This window comes from Sus scrofa, chromosome 12 (genome assembly GCF_054392235.1).
Source record: "Sus scrofa isolate SSC_HxYL_T2T_F1_AM1 chromosome 12, Sscrofa_HxYL_maternal_Yorkshire_Landrace_v2.0, whole genome shotgun sequence".
Taxonomy (NCBI): domain Eukaryota; kingdom Metazoa; phylum Chordata; class Mammalia; order Artiodactyla; family Suidae; genus Sus; species Sus scrofa.
Genome location: NC_139394.1, coordinates 65,950,000 through 65,963,601, shown reverse-complemented (window position 1 = coordinate 65,963,601; position 13,602 = coordinate 65,950,000). Strand labels below are relative to the sequence as shown.

General features: G+C 66.7%; 1 protein-coding gene across 1 annotated transcript in view; it reads left to right on the top strand.

The window, feature by feature from the left end:
* The first annotated feature begins 1,057 nt into the window (after positions 1–1,057).
* The window catches only part of MYO15A (myosin XVA), a 50,403-nt gene continuing 37,858 nt past the window's right edge, over positions 1,058–13,602 (top strand). The window contains exons 1-6 of the mRNA XM_084986325.1: positions 1,058–7,099; positions 8,819–8,901; positions 9,419–9,482; positions 10,422–10,531; positions 10,846–10,920; positions 11,128–11,224. Coding sequence (XP_084842451.1) covers positions 3,539–7,099; positions 8,819–8,901; positions 9,419–9,482; positions 10,422–10,531; positions 10,846–10,920; positions 11,128–11,224 — 3,990 coding nt within the window. The 5' untranslated portion in view covers positions 1,058–3,538. The remainder of the gene's footprint in view (positions 7,100–8,818; positions 8,902–9,418; positions 9,483–10,421; positions 10,532–10,845; positions 10,921–11,127; positions 11,225–13,602) is intronic.

Genomic DNA, 13,602 nt, shown 5'->3' with positions numbered 1-13,602 from the left:
GCCCTGCCCCAGGAGCCACCCTGGTCCTGCCACTCACCCTCGCTGGGCAGGGGCCTCTTCCTGCTCAGACGGCCTGCCTTGGTGAAGGTCGGCAGCCCCACACCTCCCTGCGGCCCGCAGCCTTAGACTGCACTTCACCATCTCAAACCTTTGGCAAAATTCCCTGAGCTCAGCCCTTCTGATCCCATCCAGCTGGGCTCCGGGGGCGCTGCTGGGGGCTTGCAGTACCTGGATGGGCGTCTCCCTGCGGCACGTCTGCCTCTGAACCAGCTGCCCCCCTCAAACCCCAGCTGGGAAGCTCCCAGCACCCCATGCTCATCTATAACCCCCCCCCCCCACGATGCAGAGGCCACCTCAGGGCCTTCACTCCCCACGGACAATTCGGCCTCTCCCGCTCAGCTCTGTCCGCTCGACTTGCCGGCTGTGGCCACCATAACAGTGCCAGGCTCGTGGCTTCAACAACAGACATCAGGCCCTTAGGGTTCTAGAGGCTGGAAGTCAGAGATCAGATGTCGCAGGGCTGGTTTCTCCTGAGGCCTCGCTCCTGGGTGTGCAGACGGCTGCCCCCTCACTGTGGCCTGACGGCTGCTGGGCACAGCTGGCGGCAGCCCCCTCCCCCGCCACACAATGCCCAAGGGGCAGAGTGGGGGCACTCGTTCTCACTCTGTCCCTCTCCTAGGCAGCCCTCCCCGCCACCCCCAGCTCTCTCCCGACCTGGGGCCCGCAGTCACCCCAGGCCCTCTGTGTCCTGCACCACCCCTCGCCTCGCAGCATGATGCCCTGAAGGGCCCTCACCGGGGCTGCCCGCTTGGCCATCGCACTGCAGCCACTGTCCTCACTGCCCACCCTCCACACTCGGGCCCCAAAGCTTTACCCAGGAGCAGCATGAGGCAGAGGCGGAGGGCAGGACCCCCTGTGGCCACACTGCCCGGGTCCTGGCCAGGCCATCCAACTCCCGAGACCCAGCTCACAGACTCTGGCTACAAGGCGAAGAACAGCGCCTTCCTTGTGTATTGTGAGGATCTAGTGAGGCGTCCACCCTGACCCAGCCTGTGGTAAAAACGCTGCAGCGCCGCTTATTTTTATTTGACAAGGCAAATCCGGTCACACCAACAGCTTAAAACCGACGGACACCAAAGTCCCACCCGGCCCCATGGCCTCACGCGGCCGCGCCCTCCTGCCATCCTGGCCACTTCGCGCGCCCCTCATCGCTGGGCCTCCTCACCACCTGGCCTTTGCACATGCCGTTCCACCTGCCTGGAACAGGCCCCTCTTCCGTCTGATTCGCTCCCCTCATCCCTCGGATCTCGGTCGAGGGTCAGCAACTCCGCGGACCTTCCCGGCCTCCCCATGCAGCGTCCACCCAGCTGCGTTGCGGCCTGGCCTTCACGGCTGGCCTCAGGCTGCAGTTCCCCCGTGTTGCTGTGGCTTTCTGCTCAAAGCCTGCGTGCCCCAAGACTGGGAGCTCTGCAAAAGCAGAAGCCATGCCTGGTTCTGCTTGACTCTGTGGCCCCCAGAGCCCAGCACAGTGCCTGGCATGTGGCAAATGACAGCCACTCTAGGGGAACAAATGAGAGGCTTGTTCCCTGACAGCCGCTCTGCCTGACGCAGAGGCCGGGGACCCTGGCCCCTGGAGAAGGGGGTCCCCGCTCAGAGACTTCGAGGAAACAGGCAGGACGGGGATGAGTATGACTCGGGAGCCGCTCCTCTGGCTGCCCCAGCTTGGGGGCCGGGGCAGCCTGGGTTTGTCCAGAAGAACAGCTGCGGACTCCCTGACAGGTGATAGCGTGATCTGTGCAGCGCCCCCACTGCCCTGGATGCCAGACCCACCATTGCATCCACCACTGCCCAACCGGGTCCGGGGACCCAGTGCCCATCGCCTGGCCACCACTTGCCCTCAGCCTCTGCCGTCCCGCCGTCCCTCCTGCAGCAGCCAGGGAGTGGAGGGGGGCGGCGGAGATCCTGGGAAGACCAGGAGGTCCAATTCCATCCTTTTCCGGCCACAGCTCGGAGGCCTCAGGTCCCAGAGCTGCTGGCCAATTGCCCCCCCACCCCCCAACAAGCCACGGCCCCTACCTCTCTTTTCTCCCTTTTGTGTTTCAGGGCCGCACCCATGGCACATGGAGGTTCCCAGGCTAGGGGTCTAATCAGAGCTGTAGCTGCCTGCCTACAGCCACAGCCACAGCCACAGCCATGCCAGATCTGAGCCGCTTCTGGGACCTACACTACAGCTCAGAGCAATGCCAAATTCTTAAGCCACTGAGGCCAGGGATCAAACCCGCAACCTCAGGGTTCCCAGTCGGATTTGTTTCTACTGCACCGCAATGGGAGCTCCACACAACCCCTACTTCTTACAGAGTGGTAGCTCCAGCCAGGGATTGAACCTGTGCTGAAGCAGTGGCAATGCTGGATCCTTAACCCATTGAGCCACCAGGGAACTCCTAGAGTGCGGATTTTTAAAAGTGGGCACAGGGCCTTGGGTCAGGTATCCACCCTAGAGGGCAGAGACCAACCACATGGCCATCTCTGGGGGCCTCAGATACAAGCCACACATGTGGCACCTCCAGCCACATAGCCGCCCAGCAGTTCCAACATATCTCGCCTCCAGCTTGTGAAGGATGAGGGCAGCGTTATTACTCCCATTCTAAAGATGAGGAAACAGAGGTCCAGAGAGGACAAAGGGCTTTCCTGAGGCCACACAGCCAGTTGGCAGAGCTGGAGATCAGAGCCAGACCTGACTCGCCTTCTGTCTCTGCTCCTCTGCACCCCTCGCCCGGGCAGGCATGCAGCCTTACAAGGCCCTGCTGGAATTCCACTGAGACACCCCTCTTCTTGCCCTGCCTTCTGAGCCTGCAGCCCAGTTCTCCCTAATAAATTATTCACGTCCCTAAGGGCCAGCCAGCTCTAGTTACACTGACCGCAGCCCCGGGCACCTGCCCTGCCCACCTGCCCTGCCCACCCCTTCCTCCTTTTCCCAGGACCTAGAGGGTCCCAAGTTCCTTTCCAGGGTGATCGCATGGGCTCTGGACATTCCAGCGCAGCTCAGGAGATGTGGCTCCATTCGTGGCCCAGTACAGACGTGCTGGATGGTTCAGAGCAGGTGGCTTCCCCTCTCCCCGGCCCAGTGACCTAAGCACTCACTTAGGTGGGTGAGCTGGCGGAGGCTCAGGGGGGCTCGAGTGGGGTCAGCACTGCTGTCCTCAGGGAGACTCTACAGCCAAGACGATCCCCCCAGCAGAGGCCTGCCAGACTCCCCCGCTTCTTCGGTAAATGACACCCACGCACTTTCCATCACGCTTCAGGGTGAAACTCTAGGCGGCGTCTGCAGCAGATGAATTATGGATCTGCCCTCTCGAAGTCCTGGTCCCGGCCAGAAGGAGCTGGGCTGTCCCTCTCCAGGCCACCAGGCCAGTCCCAGCTGCTCTGCGCTCGAGGCGGCTGCTTGTCCAGCTGCAGGCAGGAGACCCAGCAGGGCCCTGTGTTCCCAAGGCTCTGAGCTCGTGATCGCCGCCCGCCCCGCAGGGAGCAGGAGGCCACCATGGCGAAGGAAGAGGAGGATGAGAAGAAAGCCAAGAAAGGGAAGAAGGGGAAAAAGGCACCGGAGCCGGAGAAGCCCAAGCGGAGCCTGAAGGGGACGTCGCGGCTGTTCATGGGCTTCCGCGACCGCACGCCCAAGATCTCCAAGAAGGGCCAGTTCCGCAGCGCGTCGGCCTTCTTCTGGGGCCTCCACACCGGCCCGCAGAAAACCAAACGCAAGAAGAAGGCGCGCACGGTGCTCAAGTCCACGTCGAAGCTCATGACGCAGATGCGCGTGGGCAAGAAGAAGCGCGCCATGAAGGGCAAGAAGCCTTCTTTCATGGTGATCCGCTTCCCCGGCCGGCGCGGCTACGGCCGCCTGCGCCCGCGCGCCCGGTCGCTCAGCAAGGCGTCCACGGCCATCAACTGGCTCACCAAGAAGTTCCTCATCAAGAAGGCCGAGGAGTCGGGCAGCGCGCAGGCCACGCTGGACGCCTGGCTGGACCGCTCGGGCTCCCGCGTGGGGTCGCGCAAGCTGCCCTTCCCGTCGGGCGCTGAGATCCTGCGGCCCGGAGGCCGCCTGCGCAGGTTCCCGCGCGCGCACAGCATCTACGCGTCGGGAGAGCCCGTGGGCTTCCTGCCCTTCGAGGACGAGGCCCCGTTCCGGCACTCGGGCTCCCGCAGGTCGCTGTACGGGCTCGAAGGCTTCCAGGACCTGGGCGAGTACTACGACTACCACCGCGAAGGCGACGACTACTACGACAGGCAGTCCCTGTACCAGTACGAGGAGGAGCAAGAGCCCTACCTGGGGGCCCACGGCCCCCACGGTCCGGCCTGGCCGCCCTATGGGGACCTCCTGCACGCGTACCCGCCCGAGGACCCCTACCACTACCACGGCCCCGACGACTACGGCAGCTCCTTCTACCCCGACTACACCTACGGCTACGGCTACGAAGACTATGAGCCTCCTTACGCGCCCCCGTCAGGGTTCGCGTCTCCCTACGACTACTACGATGTGTACGCGGGCGAGGCCCACGGGCTCGGCTACTACCCGGACCCCTACGCCCCTCCCGAGGCGCTCTATCCGCCCTACCCACCTTACGACCTCGCCTACGCAGGGCCCTACGGGGCTGCATACGCGGCGCCCTACCTGGATCCCTACGCGGCACCCTCCCTGGATGCCTACGCGGCGCCCTACGGCGCCCCCTACGGCGCCTCCCAGGATGTCCCCTACGCCGCAGGCGTCTATGGTGGAGGAGACCAGGCCATCTACCCCCCCGAGGGGCCCTATCTTCCGCCGCCGCCGGAGCAGTCGAGCTTCGCATACCCGTGGGTGCCGCCGCCCATCCTGTCGCCCCACAACCCATACGCCCACCCCATGGATGACATCGCAGAGCTGGAGGAGCCCGAGGAGGCGGGCGGCGAGCGTCAGGGCACCTCCTTCCGCCTGCCCAGCGCTGCCTTCTTCGAGCAGCAGGGCATGGACAAGCCCGCCAGGTCCAAGCTGTCGCTCATCCGCAGGTTCCGTCTCTTCCCGCGGCCCCAAGTGAAGCTGTTCGGGAAGGAGAAGTTGGAGGTGCCCCTGCCGCCCTCCCTGGACATCCCTCTGCCCTTGGCCGATGCCGACGAAGACGAGGAAGAGGAGGACGTGCTGCCGCTGCCCCCGGTGCCCTATGGCCGCCCCTTCTGGGGCTTCCTCACGCCGCGCCAGCGCCACCTCCAGCGGGCCCTCTCGGCCTTCGGCGCCCCCCGGGGCATGGGCTTCGGCCCGGACTTTGGCCGCCCCGCGCCGCGCCCGGCCACCTCGCTGGCACGGTTCCTCAAAAAGACGCTCTCCGAGAAGGAGCCCATCCCGAGGCTCCGGGGAAGCCAGACGGCCCGGCCAGGAGGCCCGCCGGTCAGGGAAGCGGCCTACAAGCGCTTCGGCTACAAGCTGGCGGGCATGGACCCGGACCGGCCTGGCACGCCCATCGTGCTGCGCAGGGCGCAGGCGCGCGCGCGCAACAACAACAACTCCCACCGGCCGCCCGCCGCACCCCGCGCCCCCGGGCCGCCGCCCGCCCCGGCCCGCGCCCCCCGCCCCGGCCCGCGCCTGCCTCCGCCCGCCTCGCCCTACGGCTCGCTCCGCCGGCACCCGCCGCCCTGGGCCGCCCCGGCTCACGTGCCCCTCGCGCCCCAGGCCCGCTGGTGGGCCTTGGCGGAGCCCCCGCCCGTGAGCGCCGAGGGGCCCCCTGACCTGCTGGCCTTCCCCGGACGCCGGGCCTCCTTCCGGGGCTCGAGCCGGCGGCGGGCGGCCCTCGGCTACGCGGGGCCCTCGCCCTGGCCCTCGCTGAGGAGCCCGCCTGGCCTGGGCTACCGCTCGCCCCGGGGGCCCCTGTCCCCTCAGCTCTCCCTCCGCACCAGCCCCTTCCAGCCGCCCTTGTCGCCGCCGCCCCGCCGTCGTCGCTCGGGGCGGGAGCCCCCGTCCTCGCTCCCAGCCTCCCGGCGCCCCGGGCCGCCCTGCTCTCCCGCGCTGGGCTCCCCGCGGCCGCCCTCGTCGCCCCCTCTGCTGGGCCACAGCCCGAGGCGCCGCTCGCTCAACCTCCCCTGGCGCCTCCCGCGCACGTGGCGCCGGCTCAGCGAGCCGCCCAGCAGGGCCGTGAAGCCCCAGCCTCCGCCGTCCTTCCCCCTGCCCGCGGGCTCTGCGTCCTGGTGCGTGGCTGCCCCTGCCCCGGAGCCCCCGGAGAGCCGGCGTGAGCCCGAGGACTCAGAGACACCCTGGATAGTGCCCCCGCTGGCCCCCAGCTGGGACGTGGACATGCCTCCCACCCAGCGGCCACCCTCGCCCTGGCCGGGAGGCCCCAGCAGCCTCCGCGGCTTCTCCAGGCCCCCCTCAGTTGCGCCAAACCCCTTCCTCCAGCACGTGGGCCCAGTGCCTTCCCCTGTCCCCCAGCCCAAGGACCCGGCCTGTGGCTCTCCTGGTGTCTTCCTGGGTAGACACCATGACCCAGGGCCTGGACAGCTGACCACATCGGCCAGCCCGAGCCCCAAGGAGCCGGAAGAAGTCTGCATGGGGGACCCCCAGCGACCAGCAGAGCCTGAGCCCCCGACTCAGCCATCCCCCAAGGATTGCCTCTCAGAGCGGAAAGCACTGAAGCTCAGCCACTCCCACCCACTGGCTGTGTCTGACCAGAGGCGAGCCACATGGCCACTGTGGCGCCGCTGGGGGACGCTGCCCGGTACCCCAGCCCCCTTGGCGTCCACTGGGGCCCTGGGGCCCCTGCCCAAGGCAGGCGAACGGCGCCCAGCAACCCCCGGGCGTTTTGCCGTGGTTCTGCCTCGCGTGCAAAAGCTGACCTCTCTCCAGAAAGCTTGTCCTGCCCCCCTGCAGCCCCCCAACCAGCTGACCCGGGAGCCAGAGCCCGGCCCCAAGCCGAGAGCCTGGAGTCAGCTCTGGTCCTGTCTCTGGCTGCCGGCAAAGGCCTACCACCCCAGGCCCCGAGTGCTGGCCCAGCCCTCATCCTGCCGCCTGGGCCCCGGAGCCGCCAGCCCGCCCCCCGGGGGCCCCTGGGAAGAGGTTGGCCATGAAGGCTGCTGGAACAAGGTATGGGGACACAGGTCAGAGAGAAGGCGTGGGGTTCCCTCCGGGAAGACAGGGCCTGGGTGAGCTGCTGCCTGTGTGGGCCTCAGCCTTCCCATCTGTAGCTTGGGCAGAGGAGCCGCCCAGCATTTCGGGAGCTCTGAGCAAGGGGACGCCTGCCAGAAACACCCCCCGAGGTCGCCTCCAGGAAGGGGTCTCGCCCCAGCCTGGGCTTCAGGCAGCCCTGTCCTCATCCAGTCTGAACAACTGCAGCCCTCGCCTGGCCACCGTCTCCCACCGCCACGTTCACGGCTGTGCTGTTCCTCTCCCGACCCCCCCAAGACTGGAGTCCTCTCTCTCTGGGGCTCTTGCTTAAGGGCGGTGCTTCCAGACCGTCGAAGGGGCGGGGCTCAGGAACCGAACTTCCGGTCACATGGCGGGTCCCGGCTGAGCCAGGAGCCTGTCTGGGCCCCTGTGGGCCGTCGGGCAGGCAGCCGTCTGAGGGGTGCCAAGCCCGTGCCTGGCTGCTCTGCTCGCAGTGGAACGCGAGCCTGGTGCTGGGTGGCCCTTGGAGGAGAGGGTGTCACCGGAGCCTCCCCCGGGACGCCTGGGGTGGGCGGGGCGCGCAGGGCCAGCGGCATTTCTCAGCCTCTGCAGACGGTGCCCCGTGGAGCGGGCAGCCAGCGGGCCGGGCAATGGCGACTGGGGCGGCCTGGCTACTGGGGGGGCCCTGGCCCCGGCGGCGGGTGCCCCGGGCCGTGTGGGCCGCAGCGTTGCGGGAGCGGGGCGTCAGGCGCCTGGGGGTGAGGGGCAAGGACGCGTGGGCCCTCCTCACCCTGGAATACGTGAGTGGCTGAATTATTCAGGGTCCGCCGCCACTGGCGCAGAGGGCAGACGGGTGGGCGGGAGGCCAGGGCGTCTCGATGATACTCTGTGCCCTACTTAGCACGAGGGCTCCCTGCTGGTGTCCCCTTTCCTCACCGCCCAGGGAGGGGTGTGGGCTGGATCCGAGAGGCTGGGCAAGTGGGGTGCACACGTGTGCTCGTGGCCACGCAGGTCACACGCAGGCCTGGGACATGTGCTCGGGCACACGCAGCCAAACAAGGAAAATGTGTCACGCGTGTGCCAAGGCCCAAGCAGAGGTGGCGTCTGTGGGGTCGTGAGGGCACACCTAGACGGGCCGCCCCAAGGTGGCATCAGAGCTTTGGTCTTGAGCCCCCCATTGCGGGGACAGCCCAAGCTGTCCGTGCACACGAGAACCTGTCAAACAGCCGTGGAGAGTGTGCCCGGGAGGTGCGGCACACCCACAGGCAGCGGCGAGCCCGTGAGCGGGTGCCAGACTGCGAGTGCTGCTGCGTATGGGTCTGCGTTTGCCCCGGGCACAGGGAGTGGCACCACGCGGGAAAGTCCTGTCCTTCCGGAGGCCCCAGGCACCAAGCTGTGGGTGTTCCTCATTGTCACACAAGCAGGAGGGTGTCAGGGCGGGGAGGACGTGAGGTAACAGGGTCTCTGGCAGGTCGGGGAGCAGAGCGCCTGGGCGTGGGCACGTCCCCGGGCAGGACCTGGGGAGCGGGCAGGGGCCCTGAGGCCCAGCTGTGTCCCCGTGAGTGAGGGCTGCGTTCCGAGGTGAGGTGGCCCGCGGGACCCACCGGCCCCACCTCAGGGCTCTTTCCTCCCCAAAGGGAGCGGGTCCTGGTCGTGGTGCCCGCCCTCCAGCCGGCCGACCCCTGGCTCTCTCTCCAGATGCACTCCATCCGCAACCTGCCACCCACGCGGTTCCGCGAGCAGCACCGGGAGGACGGCGTGGAGGACATGACGCAGCTGGAGTGAGTGGGGGCGGCAGGGTCAGCGAGGGGTCCGCTCAGGGTCGCCCCACTCCAGCCGGAGCCCCTGCTCCCGCCTGGCTGCCCCCCATCTGCGGGAACGTTGGCAGAGCCTGTTTTTCTTCTCTGCAAAGCGAGGGACAGGCTGCATCGCCAGAGCCCAGTAACTCGGAGGCGCTGGGTCCAGACCCCCGCCGCACCCCTTACCAGCTGGGGCCTGGGCAAACACTCAGCCTTTCTGTCTCAGCGTCTCATGTGCAGGGTGCTGTGGGCTGTGCTGGCCCATTGCTGGTGCCCCAGGCATGAGGGCCATGCTAGTCAGTGTCACCATCTGGTCACGGTGACAGCCCTCTGGTCCACCACCTGAGAGCATCCGCCACCTCAGTCATCATACCCGTGGGACAGGTGGGGAGACAGGCGCACAGAGATGAAGTGACTTGCCCAGGGCCTCATGGGTGGTGTCAGGGACCCCTTTCTGAGCAAGGCCTGCACCTACCTGCCCCTCTCCGTGCCCGCCCAGAGACCTCCAGGAGTCCACCGTGCTGTCCAACCTCAAGACCAGATTTGAGCGGAACCTCATCTACGTAAGGCTTGGGCCGGGCCCCTCCCTGGGCTCAGATCTGAAGGCGGCTGCCCCCCGCCCCCCGGGCCATAGTGGGAAGCGTGGCTTTCTCCTGCTGGCCCCAGACTTGTGGCCTCTGATTTGAACCCTGGGGTTTCTGCCACTTGAGCATAACATGCTAGACCGTGGGGTTCTAAGATCCGAGTTCTGTAGCAGAACAGTCTTGGGGGGGTGCAGGGGCAGGGACCTGGGGACGGGGAACCCAGAAGTGTGTCACCCCCACCTAGGAGCCATGGACCTGGATCCCAGGAGGGCGGAAGGGGGCCTGGACCGTGGGGCCGAGGCAGGGCCACCTAGCACCCTGGGCTCTCGAGGTGCCGAGCACTGGGGGTTTGGTGTCACTCTGAGGCAGAGCTCCTGGTACCCCGCCCTGTGGACGAAAGAAACGGGGAGCAGCCATCATGCCAGGCCTGCAGGACTGGGGCTGTGGGGCCTTGGTCCCCCGCAGACTCCCAGCCTCAGCCTGGTGCAGTGGCCAGCACCGGCAGAGCAGCTGGCCCATCAAGCAGTCCACATTCCCAAGGTGCAGGCGCCAGGGCCAGGTAGCTGGACACCTGTCCCCATGAAATAGGGCCCCAGGGAGTTCCTGTTTGGGCTCAGCAGGTTAAGGACCCGGCTAGTATCCATGAGGACTTGGGTTTGATCCCTGACCTCGCTCAGCAGGTTAAGAATCTGGTATTGCTGCAAGCTCCAGCATAAGTTTCAGGTGTGGCTTGGATCCTGAATTGCTGTGGCTGTGGTGCAGGCCAGCAGCTGCAGCTCTGATTCAGCCCCTAGCCTGGAAACCTCCACATGCCGCACGATCAGCCACAGCAAGAAAAACAAAACAAACAAAAAACCGGGGCCCCCTCAGTGGGAAGGGAGCCCGCAGACGGGCACTGAGGCCCCGTGTGCCCAGCAGACCTACGTCGGTAGCATCCTGGTGTCGGTGAACCCGTACCGGATGTTTGGAATCTACGGGCCGGAGCAGGTGCAGCAGTACAGCGGGAGGGCCCTGGTGGAGAATCCTCCGTGAGTGTCTCTGGGGCTGGGGAAGGGGCCGCCCGGGGTCTCTTGGGTCCCTGTCTGAGCCTGGCACGTCCCTGCTGGCCTCCCAGCCATGGTCAGGGCGGATGGTGTGGGCGACTCTTCCCAAGCCTGGTCACTGCCCCTCGGGGCTGGAGGTCCCTGTGGCTCAGACTCGGGAGCCGCGCAGTGAGCGTTTCCCTGGGTGGGGGGCAGGATTGGGTGCTCTGCTGGGCACAGACAGCCTCTGCCCGCCCCTGGGGGATTTGGGAGCCCAAAGCCATGGTTGGCCCAGGGACACCTGTGGCCTGTCCCTCCAGGCACCTGTTTGCCATTGCGAATCTCGCCTACGCCAAAATGCTCGATGCCAAACAGAACCAGTGCATTATCATCAGGTGAGCCGCAGAGGGGTTGGGGACCTCAGGGTGCGTGCGGGGGGCTGTCTGGGGGATCTTGGGGCCAGACCTGCTCTGCATCTGGGAGGTCGCTCGGCCTCTCTGGGCGGCCTGCCTGCCCATGTCCTCTTGCGTCGTGGTGGGGTCAGGGGAGCGCAGGAGATGCTGGGGACAGGGTGACACCCACTCTGCCCTTTGCCGGGCCAGCGGGGAGAGCGGTTCTGGGAAAACCGAGGCCACGAAGCTGGTCCTTCGCTACCTGGCCGCCAGGAACCAGAAGCGGGGCGGCACACGGCAGGTGAGTGTCTGCCTTACGGTCTGTGTCTTCCCGGGGCCCTCCGTCCGGGAGGGGGCGGCTGCGCCAGGGCTGATCCTCGGCCTCGGGGCTCGTCCTGCTCCCCTCCTGGGCGCCCTCCCGCGGCCCTCGCCTGCGGCCCTGGGTTCCAGCCCTGCAGGGCCCGCCAGAGCAGGGGCCGCTTGGGTGAGGGGTCCCTCCGCTTGTCCGACCCGGCCTTGCCTTCAAAGTTATGGCTCAGGTTGTGAAAGAGGCAGAACCCGAGCCGTAACCTTGGGGGCTGGGGGCAGGAGATGCTGGGCTGAGAGAGGGCCGGGCCGGTGTCTGTGGGGTTGGAGGTCTGCCGAGGGGCCTACGTTCTCAGAGCTGGGGTGCTAGACCCTCATTAAAGGGTCCCAGGGCCCTGCCGTGAGCCAGGCCCGGCTCCCGGAGCAGCACGGTAGTGTAGGGAGCTTCCCGCCTCATGGGGCTCATCCTCGTGGGGAGACAGAAAGGCCACTAGCACACGGGTGGACGGGGAGTCCGTGAACGGGGGTGAGCCGTAGGGAAGTGTCGGCGGGGGGTGAGGCCCTTTGGGACTGTGACCTGAGGCGTGGTGGTCAGGGCAGGCCCTGCTGAGAAGGCAGGTGGCGCCATGGGCCCAGAGGACGTCTGGAGAAGAGCAGGTGCCAAGGCCCTGGTGTCCAGCAGGTCTGGTGTGCTGGGGTCCGCAGAGAGGCAGCATGCAGCCCAGGCGAGGGAGGACAGTGGCTGGCACCAGGGGGCGACAATGGGGGTGGTGAGCACAGCTGGACCAGGTGCTGCTCAGACTAGCTGAGGGACCAGCCCGGGATGTAAGAAGGGCAGGCCAAGGTGACCCCAGGCATCTGACCTGAGCCACAGGCAGAGCACAAAGACACGGGTGCCCTTGGGGTGTCTGCTGGGCATCCATGTGGAGACGGTGGCAGATACACCAGGGGCCTGGACCACAGGGTAGGTGGGCTGCACGCCAAGGCCCCCCAGCTCAGACTCTGGAACCTGACTCTCAGACTCCCATGACAGTTCGCAAGTGGCCACCATGTCCCAGCCAATGGCGACCTCTGTGGGTGACCCTGGGGGCACGGGGTGAGGACTGCTGGGCTCAGTGGGGAGTGGGTTGGCCCAGGCTTCGCTCTCAGGAGGGGCTACATCCTGGCAGGTTCCTTCTGATGCCCACGTTGGCCTGCCAGCCCCTCCCATCCCAGCCGGGTTCTCTGGGAGGCCAAGTGGACTGTCCTTTGGTCCAGGCAGGGGTCAGATCTCTCAGGTTAGACGCTGTAAGGACCGGCCCGGTGGGCCGGCAAGCGTGTGGGACAAGCCCCTCCTGGATGCTGGGAGCCTGCAGTTCTGTCACAGCGGAGCCGCACGGCAGCCTGGAGCTGGGAACCTGGGGCCCGGAAGGGCAGTGACCTGCCCAGTCTCCCATCGTGAAGGGGTGGCGGGGTCCGGGAGGAGGCAGACACTGTGTCTGGGAGCCTGGAGCCGGGAGGGTGTTCCTGCCACCGAGCCTGCTCCTTTAACGGGCTGGGCGGGTCCAGGGTCGCAAACAACATCCCTCACCCATCTCCCATTGGTCAGCAAGATGGGGCCCCGCCCCACTCGCCCCGCCCATCGGCCCACCGCCCCACCCATCGGCCCAGGGAGTCTCAGGGGTCCTTCTGGGGGACTGGTTTTGGCCATGTGTCCTCACTGGAACCAGTCGGCCAAGATCTGGGCCACAGTTTCTCACTCTGGGCTGGGACTGTGACAAGGGTTCCTGGGGTGGGGACTGGGCTGGATGGCCCCCAGCTGTGTGCCCTCCCCACTCATCCATGCCAGGGGGCAGTACCCGCAAACCCCAGGGATGCTGACTGCCCCAGCAACCCCGGGCTGGCCCCCATGCCTCTCAGGGCCTCAGTCTGCTCCTCTGGTTAATGGGCACGGTGTTTCTGGGCTGAGGGAGACAGGGAAGTGAGCAGGTAGGTCGAAGGGGCTCCGGTCACAGGTAACAGATATTGTTTCCGTGGACACCGGGCTTCCGTGCTCCTCCCCGAAGAGTTTACCCGAGGAGGTGATGCGACCAGAGAAGGTCCTGCCCACCCTCTGTGCCCGCGCTCTGGCTGATGCCCTGAGCTCCTTGCCTCACCTCGCCAGCCTGTTTCCTCTTCTGTAAACAAGGCAACGTTAGCAGCCACCTCATGGGACTGTTCATAACGATGTAATTGGGGCAAAGGGCCGGGCGTGCAGTAGGTGCTTAATAAGCGGGAGCTGTGATCAGCTGCACCCTGGCGGCTGTTTCACTGTAAATGCAGGTGCTTTTTGAGGGCCTCCCATGGGCCAGGTCCTGTGTGGACGCTGGACGCCCTGGCAGCTGTGGGTCCCTGTGTGGG